Consider the following 20912-nt stretch of genomic DNA (forward strand, 5'->3'; position numbering starts at 1 on the left):
ATATATGTGTGTATGTATATGTATATATATATATATATGTGTGTGTGTGTACTTGTGAATATGTGTATATAAACACACACTGAACTTTTTTCTCTCTCGTTTATCATATTGTTTACATGTTTACATATTCTTTTGTGCTGCAGCAGCAAGTAGGAATTTCATTGTTCTACCTGGGACACATGACAATAAAACTCTTGACTCTTAACTCTCTCTTGACTCTCTTGACAATTACCATGGGAAAACTCTATGAAACTTTGAAGATAGACACAAAAAGCTGGAGTAAGTCAACGGGTCAGACAGCATCTCTGGTGAAAATGAATAAGTGACGTTTCGGGTGGAGACCAAGTTAGGTTGGGCTTCAGTTGTGCGCAGTATAGGAAGGATATTGTTGCACTGGAGAGGGAAGAGATTTATCAGGATGTTTCCTGGGATGGAATATCTCAGTTACAAGAAGAGACTGGAGAGGCTGGCTTATTTACCTTGGTGCAGAAGCGACTGGGTGAGACCTGACAGAGTTATATAAAATTATGAAGGAATTAGGTAGGGGAGAGAAAAGGAAAGTTTTCTCCACAAGAGATTTCTAAAACCAGAGGCTACATGTTTAATGTCAAAGTCAAAAGAGTTAGAAGGGACTTGAAGAAAAAAAATCCCTGAGAAGGTGGTTTAGTTTAGTTTAGTTTAGAGATACAACACGGAAACTGGCCCTTCGGCCCACTGAGTCTGCACCGCCCAGCGATCCCCGCACATCCTACACACACTACGTGCAATTTAAATTTATACCAAGCCAATTAACCTAGAAATCTGTACGTCTTTGGAGTGTGGGAGGAAACCGGAGCACCCGGAGAAAACCCACACGATCACAGGGAGAACGTGCAAACTCCATATGGATAGCACCGGTGGTCAGGATCGAACCTGGCTCTCTGGTGATGTAAGGCAGCAACTCTACCGCTGCGCCACCATGCCGCCGATTGATTGTGATCTGGAATGCGCTGCATGTGTTGATGGTGGAGTCAGGGACGTAGACAACATTGATTATCAGGATGAACATTTTAATGACTAGAGCAAAGAAGACAACAGACCAAGTGCTGGAAAATGGGATTTAATGACGGTACAGTCCCAGTGGAATGAATCCATTGCACTGTTTGAAGTGCATGGTACCTTTACGTCATTCTGTACAAGATTAGTCCGTCCAACAATTATTCAAATTTAGATTCTGTCAGGAACATTTTTGTGGAGATTAAGATGAAATTAGTCTAATCATGTTGTATTTTATATTGATTATCCTTTAAGTCTGTCTAGCTTCCTCAGAGCTCACTCTGCATTGGACATGGAACGTCAAAAGATATTTTAAATTAGTTGTTGAAGCCTCTACTTCCTTAGAATATTTGGTATATCGACGAATACTCTCTTGAACTTATACAGTAGAGAGCATATTGACTGGTTGCATCAAGGCCTGGTTTGGCAACTCGAATGCACAGGAGCAAAGAAGATACAAACAGTGGGGAACACTGCCCGGTCCATCTCCAGTACTGATCTCCCCATCATCGAAGGGATCTATAGGAGGCATTGCCTCAAAAAGGAAGTCAGCCTCATCAAGGCCTTCTTATTGAAGTGTACAAAATCACGAGAGGAATAAATCGGGTAAATGCACAGTCTCTTGCCCAAAGTAGGGGAATCGAGGACATAGGTTCAAGCTGAAGGGGAAAAGATTTAATAGGAATCTGAGGGGTAACTTTTTCACTCAAAGGGAGGTGGGTGTATGGAACAAGCTGCCAGAGGTAGTTGAGGCTGGGACTATCCCATCATTTAAGAAACAGTTAGACAGTTACATGGATAGGACAGGTTTGGAGGGATATGGACCAAGATCAGGCAGGTGGGAGTAGTATAGCTGGGATATGTTGGCCGGTGTGGGCAAGTTGAGCTAAAGGGCCTGTTTCCACACTGTACCACTCTATGACCACCATGGCCACGCTCTCACTTCACTCCTGTCATTGGGAAGAAGGTATAGGAGTCTGTAAGCTGTGACCTCCGGGTGCAGAAACAGTTTCCAATATACAGGTCCACCACTGATTTTCCAGCACCCTTGGTTCCAGAGTCTTTCTGGATTATCCGTTTAACCGGATCAACAGAGGTCACGGCTTTGGGGGGCCGAGTTAGAGATTTTCAAAGTTGGCCGGGGATGTCGGCTATGGGAACGGATCTGCCGGTCCCAGCCGGGCCAGAGTTCCAGAGCCCTGGCCACAGGCGGCAAATTCGACCTGCCGCTCAGCCGCGGAAGACGGCCATGGGAACGAATCTGCCGGCTCCGGCCGGGCCTGAGTTCCAGAGACCCGGCCGCAGGGGACAAATTCGACCCGCTGATCGACGCGGAACTCCTGGTGAGGTTAAAATCGGCTGCCTCACCCGGCCCGGCCCCGTCCATTTTGGAGAAGATTTCCCGGGAGGGATTTTGTCCATTTTAAAGGGCCACCAGTTGCCAGAAAATTAGTTATTTAACCTTTAACTTATAATGAAGCTGATTGTCTCTACTTTCATACAAATGTGCTGGTTCACTTTCAGATTTTACACATGGTGGGGTGTAAAATGTTGCAAATTCAGACGATCAGCATGCCACTGTTGGATTGTGGAATCGTTCATATTAAGCCGTAAAAGGAGAAAAAAAAGATCAATGTTAACTTGTAGTCATGAGACAGTCACTTAAAAATCTGAGCAAATTGTTTTATTCTTATCATGAGAATCCATTTTTTACTTGCATTATCATAAATCCGTATTCTGACACATGACTGGAAATACTAATGTTATCTTGCACAAAATATATGGCTGACTATTAAAACAAATGGTCATGAAAATCAAGTCAATTTAACAGATTCTTGAAATTAGCATTTTTTTTCATAACAAAAACTGCAGTCATTTTAATGGCATCATCAATATGATTTTGAGTTCAGGCGTAATGTTAACTGAACAAGTTTCCTGAACAAATAAAATAGTTATGGCAATTTTCCTCTACAAATTTCAGTCTTCAAAATGATAGTTAAAAGAATTGAAGTGATTTAAACATAACTGTCTTCAGTGTTGAATTTGGTTTCACTGACAATCCCAGAATGACGTCTTTCATTCAGGTCAATCTGATTTCCGTATCTTTCACCTCTGTGTTCTTTCAAGCGAGGACCCCAGTCGGCAGTCGGTCTGCAAGTTGCAGCAACTTTCTGTGAGAGAGATACGAAACACCTCGATGATTTGTGTTTGACGGCTGCTCCCCATAGCATCCAAAAAGAGAAAACAATCTCATCACTTTATTTACAAAATGCTGGAGTAACTCAGCAGGTCGGGCAGCATCTCGGGAGAGAAGGAATGGGTGACGTTTCGGGTCAAGACCCTTTTTCAGACTGAAGAAGGGTCTCGACCCGAAACGTCACCCATTCCTTCTCTCCCGAGATGCTGCCCGACCTGCTGAGTTACTCCAGCATTTTGTGAATAAATCGATTTGTACCAGCATCTGCAGTTATTTTCTTAAACAATCTCATCACGTTAGACTATAGACTTCAGAGACGCAGCGTGGAAACAGGCCCTTCAGCTCACCGAGTCCGCGCAGACCAACAATCACCCCAAACGCTAGCACTATCATACACAGTAGGGACAATTTACAGAAGCCAATTAACCTACAAACCTGTACTTCTTTGGAGTGTGGGAAGAAACCGGAGCACCCGGAGAAAACTAACGCGGTCATAGGTGTTTCTGTGTAAAAATAATTACCCCGCACATCTCCTTTAAACCTTGCTCCTTTCATCTTAAAGCTATGCTCACTAGTCTTTGACATTTCCACCCTGACATTTCCATTTGTACCTCATGCTGCCTCAGCAAGGCCAGGGCACACCCGGGCCACTCCCTCTTCTCCCCTCTCCCCATCGGGCAAAAGGTACAGGTGTGAAAACCTACACCTTCAGACTCAGGGACAGTTTCTTCCCAGCTGTTATCAGGCAACGGAATCATCCCACCACAACCAGAGAGCAGTGCTGAACTACTATCTATCTCTGATGTCCCACGGACCATCCTTGATCGGACTTTGCTGGCTTTACCTTGCACTAAATGTTATTCCCTTATCATGTATCTATACACTGTAAATGGATTGATTGTAATCACGTATTGTCTTTCTGCTGACTGGTTAGCATGCAACAAAAAGCCTTTCACTGTAGGTAGACGCAAAATGCTGGAGTAACTCTGCGGGTCAGGCAGCATCTCAGGAGAGAAGGAATGGGTGACGTTTCGGGTCGAGACCGTTCTTCAGAAGAGTCTGAAGAAGGGTCTCGACCCAAAACGTCACCCATTCCTTCTCTCCTGAGATGCTGCCTGACCTGCTTAGTTACTCCAGCATTTTGTGTCTACCTTCGATATAAACCAGCATCTGCAGGTTTTTTCCTACAGCCTTTCACTGTACCTATTACACGTGACAATAAACTAAACTGATCTGAACTGAGAAAAATGATCTGTCTGTCTCCCCTACCTACGCCTCTCAAATTTTTATATACTGCTATCAGGTCTTCTCTCAACATTCGGCATTCTAGAGAAATCAATCCAGTCTGCCCAACCTATCCTTCCAGTTGAAACCCCCTAATCCAGACAGAATACTCATATTCTGTAGGGGTTCACAGGGAAATGAGTGGGTTTGCAGAGAGTTGCTGGAGTGAGTTTGTTACGAACAAACTGACTCCTTCAAAAGAATACTATGAACAATCCACGCTGAGCCAAGAGCAGCTTGTGAACTCAAGGTTATAATTGATTAAAATCCTAGACGGAAGTATGGACAACAACCTTTCTCGCAGCACCAAGGTATTGAGGGACACCAGGTCCAGAGTCACAAAGAAGGGACACAATGTGAATTTGATCAATCTGAGGAATGGTCTCGACCCGAAACGTCACCCATTCCTTCTCTCCATAGATGCTGCCTGTCCCACGGAGTCACTCCAGCATTTTGTGTCTACCTTCGACACAATGATTTTGGGCCAGTAAGAAGCGTCACAACTATTGATAGCCCAATATATCCTAATTATTTCGTATAGATTAAAAAAGCAAGCTTTCAGCTGGATTCTGTAGCCTTTTGCAGTGACCCACAGACCATGGGACATGAGGAGCAGAATTAGGCCATTTGGTCCATCGAATCTGTTTCAGCATTTGATCATGGCAGATCTATCGTTCCCTCTCAATCACATTCTCTGGCCTTCTCCCCCTGACTTGTGCCTGTCTTATAATGCTTCACTCTGATACCATGCAACCACTGCGCCTGAATAGAAAAATTGTAAAGGACACCACTGGACCCAGAGTTTCATTGAGAATTCAATGATCCAACAATCAATGTTCCATTTTCCACGAAAGTTATCTGAATAAAACTGTTTAAAACAATAAGTGAAAACAAGTGCAAAAATAACACAGGTTAGCTTATCAACATATTATCTTTCAATTTGAAAAAACTTGACCTTGCATTGTTTCATGATTTTCAATCATACCATTACACACCATCCAATTATATAGGTTAGCAATGACATTCACTCAGTATAAAAAATATATATATTTTTATACATTAATTTACACAGACGGTTTACAAAAAAAAGACACAAATTCCTGGAGTAACTCAGCGGGTCTCAAACACAGATAGCTAATAGGCAGTGTGTGAGGCAGGAGGCAGAAAAGGGAAACACTCAGGCCCAATATGTAGGAGAGAAAGAAGTGAAAAGAAATAAACTGAGAATAAGAAATGATGGGTCCCTTAAATGTGTATATTTTAATGCTAGGAGCATTGTAAGAAAGGTGGATGAGCTTAGAGCCTGGATTGACATCTGGAAGTATGATGTTGTGGCGATCAGTGAAACATGGTTGCAGGGGGGTTGCGATTGGCAATTAAATATTCCAGGATTTCATTGTTTCAGATGTGATAGAATCGGAGGGGCAAGAGGTGGGGGTGTTGCATTGCTTGTCAGGGAGGATATCACAGCAGTGCGTTGGCAGGACAGACTAGAAGGCTCGATTAGGGAGGCTGTTTGGGTGGAACTCAGAAATGAGAAAGGCTTAGCAACACTTATAGGGGTGTATTATAGACCGCCAAATAGGGAACGAGAATTGGAAGAGCAAATATGTAAGGAGATAGCAGATATTAGTAGTAAGCACAGAGTAGTGATTGTGGGTGATTTCAATTTTCCATACATAGACTGGGAATCACATTCTGTTAAAGGGCTGGATGGTTTGGAGTTTGTAAAATGTGTGCAGGATAGTTTTTTGCAGCAATACGTAGAGGTACCTACCAGAGAAGGGGCAGTGTTGGACCTCCTATTAGGAAATGAGACGGGTCAGGTGACGAAGGTATGTGTTGAGGAGCACTTTGGGTCTAGTGATCACAATGCCATTAGTTTCAATATAATTATGGAGAAGGTCAAATCTGGACCAAGGGTTGAGATTTTGAATTGGAGAAAGGCTAATTTTGAGGAGATGAGAAAGGATTTAAAAGGAGTGAAATGGGACATTTTGTTTTATGAAAAGGATATAATAGAGAAATGGAGGATATTTAAAGGTGAAATTTTGAGAGTACAGAGTCTTTATGTCCCTGTTCGGTGGAAAGGAAAGAATAATAATCTGAAAGAGCCGTGGTTTTCCAGGGAAATTGGACACTTGGTTCGGAAAAAGAGGGAGATATATAATAAATATAAGCGGCAGGGAGTAAATGAGGTTCTTGAGGAATATAAAGAATGTAAAAGGAATCTTAAGAAGGAAATTAGAAAAGCAAAAAAAAGATATGAGGTTGCTTTGGCAAGTAATGTAAAAGTAAACCCCAAGGGGTTCTACAGATATGTCAATAGCAAAAGGATAGCGAGGGATAAAATTGGTCCATTAGAGAGTCAGAGTGGACAGCTATGTGCTGAGCCGGAAGAAATGGGGGAGATATTAAACAATTTATTTTCTTCGGTATTCACCGAGGAGAAGGATATTGAATTATGTGAGGTAAGCGAAACAAGTAGAGTAGTGATGGAAATTATGAGGATCAAAGAAGAGGAGGTACGGACACTTTTGAAAAATATAAAAGTGGATAAGTCTCCAGGTCCTGATAGGATATTCCCTAGGACATTGAGGGAAGTTAGTGCAGAAATAGCAGGGGCTATGACGGAAATATTTCAAACGTCATTAGAAATGGGGATGGTGCCGGAAGATTGGCGCATTGCGCATGTTGTGCCTTTGTTTAAAAAAGGTTCTCAAAGTAAACCCTAGCAATTATAGACCTGTTAGTTTGACGTCTGTGGTGGGAAAATTAATGGAAAAGATACTTAGGGACAATATATATAATCATATGGATAAACAAGGCCTGATTAGAAACAGTCAACATGGATTTGTGCCTGGAAGGTCATGTTTGACTAATCTTCTTGAATTTTTTGAAGAGGTTACCAGGGAAATTGATAAGGGCAAGGCTGCGGATGTTGTCTATATGGACTTCAGTAAGGCATTTGACAAGGTTCCACATGGAAGGTTGACTAAGAAGATTAAATCGTTGGGTATTAATAGTGAGGTTGCAAGATGGATTCAACAATGGCTGAATGGGAGATACCAGAGGGTAATGGTTGACAACTGTATGTCAGGTTGGAGGCCAGTGTCTAGTGGAGTACCCCAAGGATCTGTGTTGGGTCCACTGCTGTTTGTCATTTACATTAATGATCTGGATGATGGTGTGGCAAATTGGATTAGTAAGTATGCAGATGATACTAAGATAGGTGGGGTAGTTAATAATGAAGTAGATTTTCAAAGTCTACAGAGAGACTTGGGCCTTTTGGAAGGGTGGGCTGAAAGATGGCAGATGGAGTTTAATGCTGATAAGTGTGAGGTGCTGCATTTTGGTAGGACAAATCAAAATAGGACGTACAGGGTAAATGGTAGGGAATTGAGGAATGCAGTGGAACAGAGGGATCTGGGAATAACTGTGCATTGTTCCCTGAAGGTGGAATCTCATGTGGATAGGGTGGTGAAGAAGGCGTTTGGTATGCTTGCCTTTATAAATCAGAGCATCGAATATAGAAGTTGGGATGTAATATTGAAATTGTACAGGGCATTGGTGAGGCCAAATCTGGAGTATGGTGTACAGTTCTGGTCGCCAAATTATAGGAAGGATGTCGACAAAATGGAGAGGGTACAGAGGAGATTTACTAGAATGTTGCCTGGGTTTCAGCACTTAAGCTACAGAGAGAGGTTGAACAGGTTGGGTCTTTATTCTTTGGAGCGTAGAAGGTTGAGGGGGGACTTGATAGAGGTTTTTAAAATTTTAAGAGGGACGGACAGAGTTGACGTGGGTAGGCTTTTCCCTTTGAGAATGGGGAAGATTCCAACAAGGGGACATAACTTCAGAATTAAGGGACAAAAGTTTAGGGGTAACATGAGGAGTAACTTCTTTACTCAGAGGGTGGTGGCTGTGTGGAATGAGCTTCCGGTGGAAGTGGTGGAGGCAGGCTCGATTTTATTATTTAAGAGTAAATTGGATAGGTATATGGATGGGAGGGGATTGGAGGGTTATGGTCTGAGAGCAGGTAGATGAGGCTATGTCAGAGAAAGTGGTCGGCGTGGACTGGTAGGGCCGAACGGGCCTGTTTCCGTGCTGTAATTGTTATATGGTTATATGGTTATATGGGTCAGGCAGCATTGCTGGAGAACATGGACAGCTGATGTTTCAGGTCCAGAACTTTCTTCAGACTATGGTGATGCTGGGGGAGGGGGGGAGAAACCTGGAAGAGTGGATGGACCAAACAAAGCCTGGCATATAATAGGTGGATATAGGTAAGGGGGGGGGGGGGGGGGTTGATAGAAAGATGGGTGGACAAAAGCCAGAGATGAAATGTGAGACAACGGGATTGAAGTGTTGGGTATTGTGAAGCGAGAGGAAGGAATGGAGGTGGAAGGGGAGGGGGAGAGGAGAAATAGGTGCGGATCTAGGAGGGGCACAGGGGAGAGAGGGGTGGATGGAGAGAAAGTGGGAGGAGTAACATGTACATAGACATATATTTCCTTACCTCGTATAAATTGGAGCCTTTAGCATGGAAAATTTGTATTGCTGCTATAATAGGAATCCAAATGGCAGAGACGCTAAATATAAGCCATCCAATTGTGACTGACCATGCCGGGTATACCTTGCTTCCATACATTGGCGGCTGAAACGTGAATGCAGCCCAGAGAAGGATTACCTGTTAGAAATAACTTCCTATCAATCAGAATGGAACAAAATAGAATTTGTGTAGTTCTAAGTTTCAAATAAATAAAAGAATGTGCTCTTACTAGTATGATGGTAGGAGAAACAAAAAACCAACACAGTTTCCACCAAAACCAGAAGAGCCAATTCTTTTTACCTATCATCATCTCAATGTCCATAATGAATCGGTTCCCCCCTGAAAATGAACATAAAAGCAATTATTTGGTTTTAGTTTAGAGATGCAGCGCAGAAACAGGCCTTACGGCCCACCGAGTCCACACCGACCGGTGATCTCCACACATTAACACTACCCAACACACACTAGGGACAATTTTACCAAGCCAATTAACAGGAGGAAACCGGAGCTCTCGGAGAAAACCCATGTGGGTCACGGGGAGAACGTACAAACTCCGTACAGACAGCACCCTTAGTCAGGATTGAACCTGGGTTTCTGCCGCTGTAAGGCAGCAACTCTATCGCTGAGCCACTGTTGTCGCCCTTATTGGCCGCCTAGTAGGCAGTCGGTTTTGTAATCATCTTTTTTTTTCCAGATAGCTTTCTTACTGTAGTTTAACCTGCGATGAAATGCAATATAAGCATTGCTGACGATACACCCCTGAGGCAGTGCTGGAGTAACTCAGCGGGTCAGGCAGCATCTCTGGAGAAAAGGAATAGGTAACGTTTAGGGTTGAGACCATTCTTCAGCCAGTGTGGGTTGTGAGGAGAATGCAGGGAATATTCTGCGGTTTCCAGACAGGTTTAGTGAATGGGCAATAATATGACATTTGGAATTGTGTGTACTAAAATGTGAGATCATCTAAAACATAGGAAATATCTTTTGAGTGGTGAGAGATGGTGAAAGGAGTTGGTGTTCACAGGGACAATACACTAAAGGTTGACAGGCAAAAAAAAAAAGGAGGCTAGTGGAATGCTGTTACCACAAGAGGTTTTGGTGAAAATAGAGATATCTTGCTCCATTTACTTAGGGATCATTTACATAATGAGAAATTTTCTTATAACCATATGAGGAGAGAATAAATAAACTCATCTTGAGATTTGAGTAGGAGATGAAATTGTTGGGTTGTACCTAATTGTTACAGCACTTAACTGGGTACATACGAAGTTGCTTTCAGTGAAAGGCCTAGATGGAGTGGATGTGGAGAGGATGTTTCCACTAGAGGGAGAGTTTAGGTCCAGAGGGCATAGCCTCAGATTAAAAAGACGTAACTTTAGGAAGGAGATGAGGAGGAATTTTTCGGTCAGAGGCGTTGAATCTGTGGAATTCATTTCCACAGACAGATGTGGAGGTCAAATGATGGGGTATTTTTAAGGTGGAGATTGATAAGTTCTTGATTAGTAAGGGTGTCAAGGGCTATGGGGAGAAGGCAGGAGTATGGTGTTGAGGAAGAAAGATAGATCAGCCATGATTGTATGGCAGAATAGACTCAATGGGCCAAATGGCCTCCTGCTCCTATGACATGAACTTCAGAACTTTCCCAGCTGGGTGCCTTGAACTAGGGGTCAAAGTCTCAAGATAAAGGGTCAGCCATTTAGATAAAAAGAAATGTCTTCACCGAGAGGTTAACGATTGTTTAGGATTTTCTGCTCTTGCACTCTGTGGAATACACTCAAAATGGGAATCGACAGCTTTAAAAAATATCTCTTTTGCGTCAAATAATGTGAGGTTAAATTGTCATTGAGGTAAAAGGTCAACATGCCCATTTAATGAAGCTTGTAATGAGTTGTCCCATATTAGCCATCTCTTGTGCACAATTTGGATAATGAGTAAAATTAATAGTTGAATTTGCAGTCCTATTTATATTATCCATTTGTTTCTACTTTCTCAGATGAGAAGATGATACGAAGATGAAACCAGATGATACGATATCATTGTCTGTGCTCATTTTCACTTAGCCCACAGCTAACAATGGCCCGTTTCCGTTATCATCGTAACTTTTTTGCATATCTTTCATTCATTTGTTCTATATCTCTCTACATCACCGTCTATATCGCTCGTTTCCCTTTCCCCTGAATCTCAGTCTGAGGAAGGGTCTTGATCCAAAACGTCACCTATTCCTTTTCTCCAGAGTTGCTGCCCAACCCGCTGAGTTACTCCAGCTTTTTGTGTCCATCTTTAGTCAATCCAACAAATCATTTTGCATTCAAGTATAGTAATTATCATTGTACTTATCGTATTATACTTCCCATAGATGCAGATCACACCAACGAGCTCCATAAAGCCAATAAAAAGTAGAGACCAACCAGTAACAAAAGTATCTATTAATTTCACCCAGTAAATTCCAGCCTAAAAAGGACAAAATATGTTAATAAAATCATAGGATACAACAGTGTGCAGAATATTAACAATCACCTTTTACTTGACTTTTAGATGAGAATGTGCAAGGCATGATCAGTAAGTTAGTAGTAAACTTACTAATAGGTGATATCATCTCGGGTCATATCACACTAAAATAGGTGATATCAGACAGTGAAGATGATAGTCTAGAATTACAGTAGGATCTTAATAGCGGGGCAAGTGGGCCGAGGAATGGCTAATGGAGTTTAATTCGGATAAAGTTTGAGATGTTGCAGTATGGTAAGTCAAACCAGGGAGGACCATTACAGTGAACAACAGGACCCAATGGAGTGTGGTAAAACAGAGGTATCGAGGAGTAAAAGTACATAGTTCCATGGCAGTAGTGTCACAGGTAGCCAAGGTGGTGAAGAAGGTTTTTGACACATTGGTTTTGATCAGTCAGGGAATTGAGGATAGAAGTTGGGATGCTGTATAACTGTTGTACAAGACAATGGTTGAGTTTGACCTGTGCGCATTTTTAACTACCTTATCACAATCCTGCTACCTTTAAGAATCTCTGGAAACTCCCAAATCCTCTACCTGACTTTGTAAACTCTCATTTATGTATTATATTGATTTTGTTTGACCTTCTCAAGCAAATTACCTCATACTTCTCTGGATTAAATTCCATTTATATACTTTTCTTCTTCATGACCAAACTAGGCCTTCCTCGCCGCTCTCAAACATACGGCCATTTTCTTTCAACATCTGCAGACATATTACCCTGCCCTTTCATTTAAGTCTAAATTGCTTATATTGAAAAAAATCAAGAAAATAAGTATGAAGTCTTTTAAAAAAAAGTCATGAAAACATTTGATTTTCCAAATCAAATGACATTATTTCTCAGGATTTCTACATTATCTCTTAATAGAGTCATAACATCATACAGCACGGAAACAGGCCCTTCGGCCAAACTTCCCAAAATGTCCCATCTACACTAGTCCCATCCTGCATTAGACCCATATACCTTGAAAACTTTCCTTTTAATGTACCTGTCCAAATGCCTTTTAAATACTGTGGTAGTACCTGTCTCAACTACCTCCTCTGGCAGTTCGTTCCGCATACCCACCACCCTCTGTGTAAACAAGTTGCCACTCAGGTTGCTATTAAATATTTTCCCTCTCAGTTTAAATCTCTGTTTCCTGGTTCTTGATTCCTCTACTCTAGGTAAAAGATCCTGCGCATTTGCACTATCTATTCCCATCATGATCTTATATACCTCTATAAGATCACCCCTCATCCTCCTGCGCTGCAAGGAATAACGTCCTACCCAGCCTAACCTCTCCCTGCAGCTCAGGTCAAGTCCTGGCAACATCTTCGTATGTAAATCCTAGCCGCATCCATGTATTTGCAATAGTAATTCCTTTTAAATTGTACACTAACACCTTTCTTTATGTTTCAAAGTTTTATTTAGTATTAAGCTCACTGCATCTAATATCAACAACGTTTTTTTGCCTCATTTGCACACTTTTCCATTAAGTAGGATCTGGATGTTGTTACCTTTGGGAGAAAATATTTAATGGGCACCCCTTGAATTTCCTTTTCTTGGATACTGCATGTTGCTTTGAGACCAATCTATTTTCAAGCATTTGTTTCCAGTCCATTTTGCAGATCATTGCATGCCCTCGTGAAACAGGCTCATCAATTCTAAAAACTTTTTTCACAAGATTGATTGTTTAGCTTAATTTAGTTTAGAGATTAAGAGGCTTTTGGGAAAGGGGAATTGTTATTGCAGAATTTTTACACTTTAGCTTGCCTTTTAGTCCAATATGCTTAGATTTTCCTGTTGGAGGTGGTGATCAATGTGTGTTAGAAATATTTATTTGTTTTTATCCGATCATGCCTCAAGGTAGTCCATTTTGTCACTATGGTGCTGTGGATTGCTTCAATATCAAGAGTTGCAAGTACAAGTGAGCACTATAAAATCATCACTGAACATCCCCGGTTAAGTTGAATGGACATAGAACAGTACAGCACAGGAACAGGCCATCCGGCCCACAATGTCTGTGCCGAACATGATGCCATGACCATCTCTTATCTGCCTGCACATAATCCATATCCCTCCATTCCCTGCAGGTCTTGGCTACGGCAACTGAAGATAATTGAATATTTCGCTTGGGCAGCTTATTGAGTATAGAAGTTGGGAGGTCATGTTACAGTTGTGTAAGACGTTGGTGAGACCGCATTTAGAATATTGCGTTCACTTCTGGGCACCATGTTTTGGAAAGATATTGTCAAGCTTGAAAGGGTTCAGAAAAGATTTACGAGGATGTTGCCAGGACTAGAGGGCATGAGCTACAGGGAAAGGTTGAGTCGGCTGGGTCTCTATTCCTTGGAGTGCAGGAGGATGAGGGTTGATCTTAGAGGTGTACTAAATCATGAGAGGAATAGATCGGGTAGATACACAGTCTCTTGCCCAGAGTAGGTGAATCGAGGACATAGGTTCAAGGTGAAGGGGAAAAGATTTAATAGGAATCCGAGGGGTAACTTTTCACACAAAGGGTGGTGGATGTATGGAATAAACTGCCAGAGCAGGTAGTTGAGGCTGGGCCATCCCATAATTTAAGAAACAGTTGGATAGGTACATGGATTGGACAGGTTTGGAGGGATATGGACCAGGTGCAGGCAAGTGGGACTAGTAGGACATTGTTAGCCGGTGTGGGCAAGTTGGGCCGAAGGGCCTGTTTCCACACTATATCATTCTATGACTCTGTGACTCTATGAGATGTGAGGGGCATTTTACTCCAGCTTTTTGTGTCTATCTTCTATTTTCTTGGAGCTAAGATGTTAACCTTCAACAATCACCTGCCTTCTATGATTGCAAGAGATCTTTGCCTTCCATTCCCTTTGACACTATTTATTTTGCAACTCACAGAAGCCACAGTCAGTTACATGCTGCCCTGATTTCAAGGACAATCATTCTCAATTCACCTCTCATATTTTTCTGTTTGTCACATTTGGATCGAGGCTGTAATTCATATTTCAAAACTAACAATTTCTCCCACTTAAAAATATCAAGCCTATGTTTATCTATACATTATATATAGGATCCATCAGGTGGCGCCAGCAATGGTTGCCTCGCCAACAGTCTGTCTGTTCCTTCCTTCTTTGTGTCTGTTTTGTATGTGTCTTTTAGTGTTCTTTAACTTGCTTTGTGTGGGTAGGGGGGGGGGGGGCGGGAAGTTGGGGGAAACTTTTTCTAATCTCTGACCTCGACGGAGATGCGATTTTTTTCTGTATCGTATCTCCGTCCGCACTGCGGCCTAACATCGTGGAGTTGGCGGCCTTTGCTGGTGATTGACCGGGAGCTCCATTGCTGGAGCCTGTGGGACTTACCATCACGGAGCTCGCGATCCCAGTCGGGGGGGGGTCGTCTTTGGGGCTCCAACCATGGGAGACAGTTGTCCGACATCGGGGACTCCAAGCCGCAGGAGTTTCGATCGCCCTGATGCGGGAGTTTCGATGGCCCCGACGCGGGAGTTTCAATCGCCCCGACGTGGGAGTTTCGATCGCCCCAACAGGGGCTTCAACCGACAGCTGAGGATGGTCCGATTGCCCCGACCGCGGGAATAAAGGGGAAGGAGATTGGACTTTATTACCTACCATCATAGTGAGGAACGTGGGGAATCTGCCGTGGTGAATGTTTATGTTAATATTTATGTAGTTGTGCCTCTTGTTGATTTTTTCGTATGGCTGTATGGTAATCTGAATTTCACTGCACCTTAATTGGTACATGTGACAATAAACTGACTTTGAAACCTTGATTAACATCTAGCAAATGCATGAAACTGTAATATTCAAAAGATTTGTACAGTAAGGGTTGAAAAAATCTGTATAAAAAATGAATGAATTCCATACCTTTGTGACAAGTAAAAGACTAAGCACGTAGAAAAAAATACAGATGGTGAATAACATAGGAAGGAATTTGAATCTCATCCTTGGAAACTTATCAATTATGCTTGTTGTAATTGTTTCTGGCAAAAACAAAACAATTAAATAAAGTGAGCAATGGATTTTCTTTCCTGATATTGCATTAGATTTTTCATTTTTCTTGAACTAGCAAATAATACAAAGCAATGCCCAATGGAAGAGACACTTTGCCTCAGACACATACAATAAACTAGATGCACTCTGATTCTGAAATTTGCTTTCTTTGAAATTAATAGACCTCCAATCCGTACCCTATTCTTGCTCACCGTCACTTTTCTCAGTTCCTCTGCAGTGCCTCTTTGTCACATCATTTACCTGTCATTTTCACCTTTACAAATATCTCCATGGTCTCAGAAAATCTAATGTACGAGAGGAAGCCATTTCTTTTTCCCCCCTGTTAATGTTTAGCGCAATTTATCATTCTCCCTCCAATTACAAGACTCTTAATCTTTTTAGTTTAGTTTAGAGATACAGCGTGGATACAGGCCCTTCGGTGCATCAAGTCCGCCCAGCGATCAGCGATCCCCGCACATTAACACTATCCTAGAGACACTAGGGACAATTTTTACGTTTATACCAAGCCAATTAACCTACAGACCTGTACGTCTTTAGAGTGTGAGAGGAAACCGAAAATTTCGCAGAAAACCCACGCATGTCACGAGGAGAACGTATAAACTGTGTACAGACAAGCACCCGTGGTTAGGATTGAACCAGAGTCTCTGGCGATGTAAGCACTGGAAGACAGTGACTCGACCACTGCCCACATTTTTGATGTTCTTGCCTATATCAAAGAAATTCTGGTCTTTCAGAAATACCGGTGAAACACATTTCTAAATGAATAAAAAATGAATGGATATTGCTCGTGATCCAGGTTTTTATCCCCAATTAAGACTCTAGTTTACTTGAGTTTATGCAGTTTGTTCATTAATTAGTGGACAAAAAGTATACACTTTTATAAACAGTGAGCGACAAGTACACAAAACTGAATATCATTCTTACCTATAAGTGCAAATTGACTATCAATTCCCAGAGAGATAAGCATCATGAAAAATAATACAGACCAGAATGGTGCTATTGGGAGGTGAGAAAGGGCATCGGGATAGGTTATGAAAACTAGGCCAAAACCTAAACCATAAATAGAATAGATATGAATCATTGACAGTATTCAAGATGCTGTAACTTGATCTTATTAATATAGAAAAGACTTTATCCAAAAATATCTGAATTTGTCAGTCATAGAGTGATACAGTGTGGAAACAGGCCCTTCGGCCCAACTTGCCCACACAGGCCAACGTCCCAACTACACTAGCCCCACCTACTTGTTTAGATACGATGAATAATCTTAGCAAATAACAATATTCCCATCAGTTTAACACAAAGGAAAATTTTCAACACTCCTCCCATTGGTGTCCATATAATTTGGATGATCACATAGACGTCATGTGCTGCCTGTATGGAGTTTGTACGTTCTCCCCGTGACCTCATGGGTTTTACTCCGGTGCTCCTGTTTCCTCCCATACTCCAAAGACGTATGGGTTAACTGGCTTTGGCAAAAGGATTGTAAATTGTCCCTGGTGTGTAGGATAGTGCTAGTGCACAGGGATCGCTGGTCAGTACGGACTCGGTGGGCCTGTTTCCACGCTGTATTTCTGAACTAAACCACGTTAAAATTCCAAAATAGATGCTCTAATATTATTCTAGTTAATCACAGAGGCCTCATTGAAATTAATCCTTAACACGCTACTTTTTTAAAGTAGTAGAAATAAAAGAAAGTAAACACAAAATTCAGTAAACAATCTTTGAATGGTAGTCTTAAAATGTGACCAACTATTTTGAAGGGCTTTGGCATGACTACCTTACTATGGTCACAGGGAAATAACTCTGAAAATGAGAACGGAACATCAGAATTTCTCTGCAATATCGGAGGATGAGATATAAAATTCGGGGAGGCATTGATAAGGCAGTCAGAAACTTTTTCCCCAGGATGGAAACGTCTAACACTAGAAGGCATAGATCGCTATATGGTGGGAGGGGGAACGGTTAATGGTGATGTGTGGGGCAAGTTGTTTACAGAATGGTGGGGGGCCTGGAATGCCTGGTGGTGGGGTGGTGGTGGAGGCAGACATGATGGTGGCATTTGAGAGGCTTTTGGACAGGCACATGGAAGTGCAAGGAATAGAGGGGTACGGATCATGTACAGGCAAATACGATACGATACGATTGAACTTGATTTAACCCAGGAGGGAAATTGGTCTTCCAAGAGTCATAAAACACAGCAAGATACATGAAACATGAAATTAAAATGACGAGTGGAAAGTCCAGGATTGGGGATGAACAAAGATTGGGGAGGGGGTAATTCAGTCTACCCCATGACAGAAGGGGGAGGAGTTGCACAGTTTGATAGCTACAGGGAAAATAAGGATCTCCTGTGGCATTATGTGCTGTCACAGTGAGGTGATCAGTTTAACTTGGTATCATATTTGGCACAAACGTTATGGGCTGAAGGACCCGTTTCAGTGCTGTGCTGTTTTGTTCCATGAGAGAGAGGCCAGGAACTCTACCTCCTTCTAGTTCAATATATGTTGTTTAAAATTCCATATAATAACTAATATGTCATTTGTGATACAGCATAACCAGAAATTACATGAATTTTAAAAAAAAACATAAATTATAGAATTGTACCATAGGAAACAAAGCCATTTAGACTGTTGTGTCTTTGCGGTAAAAAATAGAAATGGTAGAAACGCTCAGTAGGTTAGGCAGCATCAGTGGAAGGAAGAAGAGTTAACATTACATGATAAAGATCCTACATCAGAAATGAAATTAAAAATGTTTCCTATTGCCAGCATAAATCCACAATTTTGTGTGCGAGGTAAAGCAGAGAAGAACAAAATATGGGAAGAAGGTTATAAATGGGCATGTTATTAGGAAACAACAGTGAAATAAAGTGATGCAAATGGGGGCAAAATCTTTAAAAATAACCCAGAAAAACTGTGACAGATTTTTAAAAAGTAGAATCGACAGGTTTCTAGAGAAAGCATTTCCACCAAAAGTTCAAAGTAAGGCAGGTTAGTGGTGGATCAATAACTTATTGGTCATTGAGGATCAATAAATAACTGACAGGAACATTCATTTAAAAAAGATATACAGATAGAATAATATTTGGAAGTCAAAGGAGATAAAATGCAAAGCAAAGTAGAAACATTTAAAAAAGAATACAATATCAAAGTTATACTATAAAATTAACATAGAATAATCTAAAAAAAGGGTTCCCTGGACAAAATAGCAAAAGGAAATTTAGTTTTGTGATCATTAAAAATACTTAATGAAAGATCACATAACTGCTGCGCCACAAAATCACTTCTATAGGGGATGAACTTGTCATAGTGTTATACAGCACAGAAACAAGCTCTTTGACCCAAACTTATCCAAGCCTCCCAAAATGGCCCAACTAGCTGGACCTACCTGCCCATGTCTGGCACAAATCCCTCTAAGCCTGCCCAAATGCCTTTTGATTGTTGTTACCTGTCTCAACCTACCTCCTCTGGCAGTTCATTCCATATACCCAACACATATTTAAAAATACCATAAATACAGGCCGGATAGCATGGGTGATGTTTTCTGGAAAACCAGCAATGTTGGGCAGTAAGCGGGTCTACTGTAACTCTGCACTTTCTCTGTTCTGCAAGAGTGGGAATATCTTGTATATGAAAAAAAATGGAGAAAATTAAGAAATAGAAAATGTAATGGTGTTCCAGAAGAGTTATTCATATTTTCTAATCCCAAACGGACACAAGATCTCAGATGAGACATTTGGAGGTACAGAATAGCTATGGGTGGGAGTCAGAGAAACACACAGTCCAAAAACAGGCCCTTTGAACCAACTTGGCCATGCCAACCAATATGCCCCGTCTAAGCTAGTCCCATTTGCTTGCATTTGGCCCATAACCATCTAAACCTTTCCAATCCATGTGGTTGTCGAAGTGTCTTGTAAATGCTCATAGTATCTGCCTCAAATACCTACTTTGGCAGTTCGCTCCATATACCCACCACCATCTGAGTGACAAAGTTGCCCTTCAGGTTCCTATTAAATCATGACTCTCACACCTTAAACCTATGTCCTCTGGTTCTTGATTCTCGTACCCTGGGTAATGGTACGAGATTATTACACACCCTCATTATATTACACACCCCTATAAGATCATCCCTTAGCCTCTTGAGTTCCAAGGAATAAAGTCCTAGTCTGCTCGACCTTTCCCTATGGGTCAGCCCCTTAAGTCCCGGCAACATCCATGTAAATCTTCCCTGCACTCTTTCCACTCAGTCCTCAAGGCTGTTTGGAGCCGTGCAGTCAGAAAAATTTAGTGCACTTGCAAGTGCAAATTCCCCCCAATATATTGATACTGGGGTTAAGGGGAGAAGGCAGGAGAATGGGGTTAGGAGGGAGAGATAGATCAGCCATGATTGAATGGCGGCGTAGACTTGATGGGTCAAATGGCCTAATTCTGCTCCTATCACTTATATGACCTTATGATCCTTAAAAGATACCTGACTCTACAATTTTCTCAATAGATGTTCTTTGTTTAAAGGCTATGTGCCCAAGGATGGCAAAGTTAGCAAATCCAGCAAATAGACTTGTAAGGCTATTAACAGTGGTGATAATAATTGCATCTTGGTAACAGTTGTTGTTGAACTCGTTGTAAGATGATAAAGCTGTTATACCACCCAGAGATATTGAGATGGAAAAGAATATTTGTGCTGTTGCATCCTTCCAAACCTGGCAAATGCAAGGAAAATAAATTAGAAAATTCTCCATTAACTTAAGAATGTTTATACTAGAAAATTAACTTAAATTAATTTAATATTGACAAATAAAAAGAATAAATGATACATAGATCATTGACCACCTCTACCTCTGCTCATTAATGTCCGTTTTAACAACTGAATATTATATCTTCACAGCTTACAGCACATAAGTAGTTCTGTTACAACATGATTCCATAAAACTAATTGGATGTCTTGGCAAAACAAAATGTTTCGCGGGTAAAAAAATGTTTCTATGTAACCTCCCCCAAATAATCACACATCATTGTCCCTTAAGAAGACACGGGTGGCTTTAAACTAAATAGTGGGGGGGGGGGGGGGGGAGGGGGGGGGGGGGGGGAGACAAATGGGAAAGACAAGGATGGAGTTAAAGGGAAAGAGAGTAAAGGAAAAGTTACGAAAGACCCCAGAATTAACGGGACAGAAAGCTCACGAAGGGATAGGAGAGTATGGCCAAGTGAATTAGGAATCGATGTGAAAGGTGAGGTGAGTAATGGATTAAAAAGTATTATATATGAATGCGCAAAGTATAAGAAGTAAAGTGGATGAGCTTGAGGCTCAGTTAGAGATTGGTAGATATGACATTGCGGG

The 20912-nt window shown here is 41.5% G+C and overlaps 1 protein-coding gene across 1 annotated transcript in view; it reads right to left on the reverse strand.

Annotated features, from left to right (window-relative positions):
- Positions 1–3050: 3050 nt before the first annotated feature.
- LOC144604599 (sodium- and chloride-dependent neutral and basic amino acid transporter B(0+)-like) overlaps positions 3051–20912 on the reverse strand; it is a 39181-nt gene continuing 21319 nt past the window's right edge. Inside the window, exons 8-14 of the mRNA XM_078419219.1 lie at positions 20046–20274; positions 16497–16622; positions 15426–15541; positions 11399–11516; positions 9298–9407; positions 9036–9206; positions 3051–3206 (exon numbers count right to left, since the gene is read on the reverse strand). Of these exons, the coding sequence (XP_078275345.1) occupies positions 3051–3206; positions 9036–9206; positions 9298–9407; positions 11399–11516; positions 15426–15541; positions 16497–16622; positions 20046–20274 (1026 nt within the window). The remainder of the gene's footprint in view (positions 3207–9035; positions 9207–9297; positions 9408–11398; positions 11517–15425; positions 15542–16496; positions 16623–20045; positions 20275–20912) is intronic.

This window comes from Rhinoraja longicauda, chromosome 22, assembly GCF_053455715.1.
Source record: "Rhinoraja longicauda isolate Sanriku21f chromosome 22, sRhiLon1.1, whole genome shotgun sequence".
Lineage (NCBI taxonomy): Eukaryota > Metazoa > Chordata > Chondrichthyes > Rajiformes > Arhynchobatidae > Rhinoraja > Rhinoraja longicauda.